This window comes from Atractosteus spatula, chromosome 23 (genome assembly GCF_055471065.1).
Source record: "Atractosteus spatula isolate fAtrSpa1 chromosome 23, fAtrSpa1.hap1, whole genome shotgun sequence".
Taxonomy (NCBI): Eukaryota; Metazoa; Chordata; class Actinopteri; order Semionotiformes; family Lepisosteidae; genus Atractosteus; species Atractosteus spatula.
Window position 1 is genome coordinate 16,261,402 of NC_142728.1, and position 7,810 is coordinate 16,269,211.

General features: G+C 53.7%; 3 protein-coding genes across 4 annotated transcripts in view; 2 read left to right on the plus strand and 1 right to left on the minus strand.

Annotated features, from left to right (window-relative positions):
• The window catches only part of LOC148816294 (kelch-like protein 9), a 2,629-nt gene extending 2,541 nt beyond the window's left edge, over positions 1 to 88 (plus strand). The window contains exon 2 of the mRNA XM_088904646.1: positions 32 to 88. Coding sequence (XP_088760772.1) covers positions 32 to 88 — 57 coding nt within the window. The remainder of the gene's footprint in view (positions 1 to 31) is intronic.
• dpp7 (dipeptidyl peptidase 7) overlaps positions 1 to 7,487 on the minus strand; it is a 12,338-nt gene extending 4,851 nt beyond the window's left edge. The window contains exons 1-8 of one of the 2 annotated variants that reach the window (XM_088940294.1): positions 7,219 to 7,487; positions 6,661 to 6,793; positions 5,899 to 6,038; positions 4,148 to 4,311; positions 3,656 to 3,791; positions 2,715 to 2,796; positions 2,302 to 2,468; positions 2,002 to 2,062 (exon numbers count right to left, since the gene is read on the minus strand). In XM_088940294.1, the coding sequence (XP_088796420.1) occupies positions 2,002 to 2,062; positions 2,302 to 2,468; positions 2,715 to 2,796; positions 3,656 to 3,791; positions 4,148 to 4,311; positions 5,899 to 6,038; positions 6,661 to 6,793; positions 7,219 to 7,353 (1,018 nt within the window). In that variant the 5' untranslated portion in view covers positions 7,354 to 7,487. The remainder of the gene's footprint in view (positions 1 to 2,001; positions 2,063 to 2,301; positions 2,469 to 2,714; positions 2,797 to 3,655; positions 3,792 to 4,147; positions 4,312 to 5,898; positions 6,039 to 6,660; positions 6,794 to 7,218) is intronic. The other variant, XM_088940293.1, reaches the window with a different exon arrangement.
• On the plus strand, positions 171 to 1,286 carry LOC148816295 (uncharacterized). Its single transcript, XM_088940300.1, has 2 exons — positions 171 to 302; positions 663 to 1,286. The coding sequence occupies exons 1-2, from the start codon at positions 178 to 180 to the stop codon at positions 1,006 to 1,008; spliced, it is 471 nt and encodes a 156-aa protein (XP_088796426.1). The 5' UTR covers positions 171 to 177; the 3' UTR covers positions 1,009 to 1,286.
• Positions 7,488 to 7,810: the final 323 nt, after the last annotated feature.

A 7,810-nucleotide genomic window follows, 5' to 3' on the forward strand; every position in this document is an offset into this window, starting at 1 on the left:
CTGTTAATTCCTGCTGTGAGATTACTTTCAGATCACAAGCTTCCCTCTCTGTCCCGAGAGGACGAACGGGGCTGTCCACTCGCAATAGGACAGTTATCCCCCGTGACCCTTCTCTCTGGGTGGGGGTAGGTGTTCAGGTATGACCCTCGCGACGGCACCTGGCTGCAGGTGGCCGGGATGCTGGAGAAGAGGACCCGTTTCCACGCCGACGTGCTGGCGGGTCACCTGGTGGCCGTGGCGGGCGGCACCCTGCGGGGGCGGCTGACGGCCAGCGCGGAGCAGTACCGGCCGGCGGAGAACAGGTGGGAGCCGACCGCGCCGCTGCCCGTCGCCGTGGCCGACCACGCCGGGGCCACGCTGCAGGGGATCCTCTATGTCGCAGGCAAGCCCCCGCCCCGCCCCCGCGTACGCTGCTCCACCCGCCGAGCGCAGGCTGGGCCCGGTACCGACCCGGCCTCGCCGTCGGCAAGCGGCGGCTACACCACTCGCGATGTACTAGTGACCGTTGCACCGTTTGCACGAGTGGTGCACCGGTGATGCGATTTTTTTTTTAATAACCCAGCATGGGGGTGGGGGGGGCGTGAAAGGAGGACGGGCCTGCGGTCCAGCGCTAGGGGGGGCGAATCCTGACAGCTCTTCCGCTCCGCTCTGCTCCTCCGCAGGTGGGTTCTCCGGCGGGAAGACGCTCCGCGACCTCTACAGCTACCTCCCCCGCCTCCAGCACTGGGTCCCCAACCGGCCCATGGCCTTCCCCCGCTGCGACCACGCCATGGCGGCGGCCGGCGACAGGATATTCTGCGTCGGGGGCCGGGCCTTAAACCCGGTACGTGCCCGTCTCCTGCTTTCAGCGCGGCGCTGCTGAGCTCGCGGGTGCCGTGTTCTGAGCCCGCTGCAACAAGCCTCCAGGCTCCAGGCCCTAAAATCCTGCCCTGGCTTGAGTTCTGCCTGCCGTCTAGACGCTGGTTAAAATTATTGCTGCTGCCCTGTTCCTGTCTCCAGGAATTGTGACGCCCTGTGCTGCGATATTGCGCATGGCATCTGGCATGTGACGAAAACACGCAAGTAAGCATTTCATTGCACTCGGGGTGCACATGACGATAAACGTAAATAATAAAAAAAAAATAACTGGTTCAATCCCCCCCCCCACGATCGACTGTCGGGGAAACTGCAGCATCAACCACCAGAGCTCCTGGCTAAACGAGGGTAAAAAAGAATCCCTTTTCAATGCCAGTGTGTCGAGGTCATGAAGGATTGTTGGACACAGCGAATGCCCCTGCCGCAGTAACCTCCTGCCCCGTGCTGTTTGAACGCCCAGGCGCAGGAGTGGGTGCACGTGAACGAGATGGAGTGCTACAGCCCGGCGGCGGACCAGTGGACGGCGGTGAAGGTGTCCGCGATGGAGCGCTGCCAGTTCAGCCTGAGCGCCCGCGGCTCGCGGCTCTGCGTGGCGGGCGGGGGGTCGCTGCGCAGCCTGAGCAAGACGGGGGACGTCTCCCTCTACGACTGCGAGGGGAGGAGGTGGGAGAGGGCCGGGGCGCTGCCCGTGCCGCTGGTGGACCACACGGCCAGCCTGCTCACGCTCCCCGGGGGGGTCCTGGCGGGGCTGGCGCCGGAGGAGAGGCCCAGCCCCCCTCCCGCGGCCAGGAAGTCCACTCTCAACCTCTTTGTGATGGAGTGAAGGCCGGGGGGACCGGGGCGGGACAAGGGACAGCCCAGCTGTTGGCAGCTGTTTCCCCCCCTCCGGTGTCGGGAAGCGGGTGCCACGGCGCCCTCGTCTCTCGGAGGAAACAAAGCAAGTCTAACGGCAGTGCTCTGCGTTGACAGCGGCCGAAGGCACAAGGCTGACGATGGTCGTTTCCCAGGTACTGAGCCCTCGAGCTCGCGGAGAACCTGCCGGGCTTGTGTTTCTCTTTCCCCCGATGCTTCACTGAAAACACTCCACGCTCGGCTCGAGACAGGAGGCCGGGTTTTCCTGCCTCGGCAGCACGCTGGCCAACTTACCCACGGCGTCTCTGAGCGCCCTCAGCACGTCGGTCCCGTTGAGCATGGTGTCGCAGGCGACCTGGGGGTGGAGGAACGCACGCCGTTATTTCCGTTTTGGCGTGCGAGCTGTGCTTCTGCGCAACTCGTCGGCAGGGGTGAGGAGGCACAGCAGGTGAGCAGTGGCGTTCATCCCCAGACAGTCCAGATAAGGAATAACTAGTTTCACCTGATCTGCCTGTAGCAGGATCTGCCCTATTCTATCACACTTGACATCTCAGCTGGTTCAGATGCGCTTCCTGAGGCAAAGCGGAGCCGTACCTTCACCGGGTTCGCAGGGAGGTTGCCGATGAAGTGGGTACTGTAGGGGTAGTCCAGCATAGCCATTAAAGTGAAGGCGTTCCTCAGGAACCCATACATCTGGCGCATATCCTTCTCAGAGGAAGGAGTCTTGCAGAGAGAGAATTCTTCTTTGATCCTCCTGTAATCTGCAAGTCAAAATCACGAGCCGTTGTAACGCAAAACCTCACAAAGTTTACTTTTATGCCTTTTGACCAGACCGGAGAGCACTGAGCACAAACTCTCTCTTACAGGGACAAACTGACCAAGTTGCTTACTTCACGGCATCATGGATATTGTCACGTTAGAATTGATTAAAAAAATATGTAATCGTTTCCCAGGTACTAAAAATTAAATAGTAGTTTAAAAAAATGTCTGCTAAAATCAGATCACACCTTGGGCCCGAGACAGATCGATAAGGCTCCGGAAAGCTTTTCTCACGGTGTCTTTACAGGCGGGACGGTATCGCTCAAAATCCTGGACAGAAGAAAAGAAAACATTTAGTTTTTTAGAAAGTTGATTTATGGGGGGGAAAGAGATCGAGCCAAGGTGCGTCGATGTTTCGCTTGCTGTGTTGTCTTTGTTAGCTCCCAGAGTCAGATCTCAGAGCAGTGCGATTTCCAAAGTTAAATACTGTACTTGTGATTCGCAGGGACTCGTTCCAGATGAAAGGTGTGTAATAGTGTGGGTCTGCGTGGACGGCCTGAGCACCTGCATAGCGCTTCTGTTCCTCAGCCAGGGAGCGAGCGAGCGGTGTGCCGGTGTGTAGTCGTATCGTAAGACTGTAGCACCCGTAACGTTGGCCAAAGACATGCTGGCAGGTTATCTGACTTCTGGGAAAACCGGCCCTGGTGCAAGTGTGTGTCTGTGTGTGCCTAGTGATGCCGCTTTGTGCCCGTTGCTTGCTGGGATAGGCGCTGGCTCCCCCACCGCCCTGTACTGGATGAAGCGGTTAGAAAATGGATGGATAGGTGGGTAGTTACTGGATTTAAGGTGGGCAGTCCTGGGTCCTGGAGGGCTTGCCTGCAGCTTTTCAGCCCACTTCAGCACTTAACAGGCTCAGTCAGCTCATTATTGGCTTAATGAGCCCCATTTAACAGTTTCCTCCAATTCTTCAGGTGGTGGTACTTTAAACAGCACCTAGGAAGCCCGCAGGCAGGCCCTCCAGGAGGAGGACCCAGCAGGATGAGGCTCGGCCCTGGCGATCTCCGCCTGAGCTCGGTGACTGTCAGCACAGTCGATGCCGGTACTGCGAGGAGTTTCGAAGCCAGTTCCCCCTCCACAGCGTCCGATCGCAAGGCGGTACACAGATCTGCGAGTCCGCAGTAAGACTTACCGAGGTCACGTCGTGGAAAAACTGCTTTGGGTCTCCCAGGCCAGCTGTAGAAAGAACTGGGGCGCTGGCAGCCAGAGCACCTGCCACTATGTTGGGGTACCTGAGCCTCATGTAGGCGCTCAGCATCCCTCCGTAGCTGAAAGACGAAGTTAAAACCAGCTAAAAAAACAGTTAACCTCAGTACCACTAACCTGCCGTTATAAAGCCACTTCTAAACAGGCGCGGTGTGAACAGCCATAAAATTCATATATAATAATTAGACACTAAAGCAACAATAAATATTCAACGGATTGAGACATTACAGTCCATTTAAATAGCTAGAATTTCTCATGGCGTAACTGGAATAATTAACTTCTAGGCAAATTTGAAGCGTTTAAGTATTCAGTCTGGGCCAATGAAGGCCCTGCATTTATTCTTTTATATTGACTGAATCGCAGCCATCCAAGTCCGTCGGCCGTATCCAGGAGGGGGCGCTGGCCGATTGGCACTGACCTCCCCCCAAAGGCGATGACGGGGCAGGCCTTGGCGCCCAGCTGCCCCCGCAGCCCCGCGATCAGCACCGCGTAGTCCGCCAGGGCCTGCTCCGCGGTCAGCAGCCCGATCCTGGGGGTCGCGAACGACTGCTCGCCGAACGGAAGCGATTTGCCGTAGTATCTCTGGGGACCAGAAAGAGGATACGGTAAAAAAATCACAGCATCTCCATTAGAGCGCGCAGGCCGGATATACTGTTACAGCACGTGTGCGAGACTCAGCATTTTCCACGAGGCTCGTGTTTCACGCGTGTCCCTGCAGGACTCTGGCGCGGCGCCTGCGGTCCACACACGCTGTAGGATTTACTGCAGTTCACAAAAACTCGCTCCGCCGCCCCACTGCGCGATTCCCAGACCGATTCGTTAATCGACAGTCAGCAGGCTGAGGAAGAGCTCCTGTGCTAGTTGTATTAAAGTCCTGCCGTGGAAACACATGAGGTAGCACTGTATTTGGAGACAGAATTCATTTACTGAAAATGATTTATCGATCAGACGGTTTACACGTAAAAAGACCTGGACTGTTTAGCTTTTTTTTCCCCATCTCCTAGCTTCCAATTATACTGTTGTAGAACTATTGACATTGTGCCTGCCAAGATGGGGGTTATACAGAAATGCAGTATTTCGTTTTGCTTCAGAAACAGAAATCGGATCTTAAAGGGGGACTTTTTTGGAGTTAATGAGTATTTACTAAAGTTTTCTTACTGTAAACTGAGAAAAAAGGTTATCCTTTCCATTATATAAATGTCGTTCACAATGCCAATCCATTGTTCAGACATCGCTGGTTCCTTTAATAAGCCGTTTTCTTGTGATTTGCTTTCTTTTACTACCTTGTAGCATGTGTATATATATGTGTCTGTAGGTTCAATGTGATCAAAAAGAAAACAGGTTCCCAAGTACTGAGAATTGCAAAGGTATAGTTGAGCTTCCGGTCTTGTTAAGGGTTGTGTATCAAGTGCTAATAACACAGTAACTGTGGGCTGGAGCAGAACGCGTGCTACTGAGTTGCTACCTGCTCTCCACACACCCTCCACCACCGTGAACTGGCTTCCTTTTGTTTTAATGTGTATTTTGGAGGCTGACGAAGAAAAGAATCAAGCTTCCCCAGCAGCAGTTTTTCCAGGTGGAGCCCTGTTGAAATTTGCACATATTCATTCACTGATCGACAGATATCGTGTTCTAGATATCAAAGATATCTGGTTTGCTTTTTCTCCATTTCATTTAAATATAATCAGTTGAGTCTTTTTTCATATCTGCGATAATAATGTGTAATTTTCATGTCATTTTCAGATTACTTGGTTTATAAGCAACTGTAAATATTTGAAGATGTGCAAAGAAATCTTGTTTTTCAAAATGATACTGGTTTGATCATACTGGTCTCTACACAGCCTTGTGTTGTCATGATGCACGCTGCTGTCATCTCTGATGGAAGCTATCCATCTCAACAATTCTGCATTATTATCTGTTTGTTCTAAGTTCTTGTAACCTTAAACCATATCTTAATTGGTGTAACTATCCAGGATACTGCTGTTTTGTGTTTAGCATTTGCTAAAGTTTGTTTTCCACCCCTTAAAAAGGAACCAAGTTAATGAGGAACTTGATTCCCAATAACCTTGTGAGTGTCACCTGCTGCTGTTTTTTCCTTTCTCTGCTCTACACCCCCGGAGCTGTAGCATGCTCAGACTCTATCCCAGTGCGGAGAAGCCGGCTTCTTACGTGCTCTGCGAATATAGCCAGTGCCCGCTGTTCAGCGGCCAGTTCCAAGATAAATCCGGAGTTCCGAGCAAAATCCCAGATGTCCCCTTCATTGCCAGTGTAGAAAAAGATGGGTCCGAAACCTTTGTCCCAGTACTGATCTAAAAAAACACACAGAGGCTGTAGCAGTCAGGCTGTCCTCTAAAACCAGAGCAGACCGTTTTTAACGACCGACACACAGCACAGCAAGAATGGGGCTGTAGAAACGGCTCTGTTACTGAAAGTGTATCACAAAACAAAACACACCGGAGGCAGACATTTTTCTAAAATCTAATGTACTTATGTACCCGTACGCCCCACTTGTTCTGGGCCTTCTCTAGTTCCAGGGGGTTCACGTTTCTGGATTCGGGACCCTGCACAGCAGTGGTTTAAAAATCACCGGTAGCTGACGGCTATAAAGAAGGGGGTAAAGCAGCACACGTTAGATGGTTTTAACACGTGTCCCAGCTGCAGAGCTGTATCTGACTCCCCACGACAAAACGCCGACAGGAGCCCCGGTTCTAGCCCTGTCCCTGATCAAACTGATACTGGAAGTTCGGCAGCACCTCCAGCTGTGCGTCTCCTCTTGTGTAAGGAGAGGCGCTGGGACAGCAGATCCCCGCCTCGGAAGGCCTGGTGCTGCAGACAGTTACTCCTAACTGCCCCCCGCCCCCCAAGCCCCTCTCTTCAAGGTTAAGTCATTTTTTTCCTGCTACAAAAGGAAATGCCGGGGCAGCGACTCACCTGCAATCAGGTAACGCTGCAGGAAGGTGCCGTTGCCGTAGCTGTTGAAGTTGAAGTGGTCCAGCGTCTGCTGGAAATACTTCTCCCTGAGCTGGGGCGGCGGGGCCCCGGCACCGGGCTGGGCTCCTCGCGTCTGCAAACATGAACCCCGTCACCCCTGCGGCACCCACCTTTCCCATGCACGAGCATACGGACGGCAGGTCGCTACAGAAACTAAAACGTATTTTACAAGAGCAGGAGAATCGAAGTCAGCGAGCTGAGCTACGGACGTCTAAGTTGATCTCACCCCCACCCGCCCCTTAATGTACTGTACGTACACAGCTAAGGGGACCACGGTTTCGGATTTGTTCCCCTGGAATAAAATTTGACAGTTTTCCCGGGTGGTTTGTGTCTGACGCTCCAGGAGCTCGGTGCAGTAAGGAGTGCTGAAGCCCTTTAAAACCCACACTGTCGCCTCGACTCACTATGGACCTTGCCGATACAAATGACTGCATCCCGATCGCGCAGCGCAAAGAGGTGCCGAGTGAGAGAGGGAATCTGACCGCCCTGCGCCCTCACCTCTCCCGTTAGCGCCCCGTGTCTGCCGTCCGTCGGCACAGCTCCCGACAGCTCCCTATGCGCAGAGAAGGCGTGCGTTTCCCCACTTGAACAGATCAAAAACAGGAGCACGACGCCGGCCGGGCGAGTCGTCATTCCTCACGGTGAGACGAGCGATCTTAACGCTCCGCCGCCACAGATCAAGCGAGTCTTGAGAGCAGCACGACTTGCTAAATAACTTCTTGGCGGTGGACCCGCGGTCACATGATTTACGGGCAACCGGGTCATGTGACCCCGTGTGGTCATGTGACAACCCCCCCCCCTTCCCCGTGAGGGCGCGTGGCAGCGGCGTCAACTTTTTCAAACCGAACGAAGCGCCCGTCTCGTGCAGGTCCGTTATTTTAAAAAAGAAGTATGTGGGTTTTTCTAACGTAGAAATGAACAATTCTTATCGATAATAATCTATAATTGTACAGACGACGCCTAACTGCTCGCCGACCGCTTTTTCAAATGGGGGAACAAGTAAAAGATTTATTCCGTGTTGAAGGGAAATAGACGACGGTTTCGTCAACCGGAGCCGCCTTCTGGTGTGAGGGCGACCGGCAGCTAATCA

What these genes read in the sequence shown, in the direction of transcription:
- LOC148816295 (XM_088940300.1), top strand. Translation starts at nt 178, where the DNA reads ATGCTGGAGAAGAGGACCCGTTTCCACGCCGACGTGCTGGCGGGTCAC. An exon ending in TACCGGCCGGCGGAGAACAG is followed by an intron (nt 303 to 662) that starts GTGGGAGCCGAC and finishes GCTCCTCCGCAG; the next exon opens with GTGGGTTCTCCGGCGGGAAG.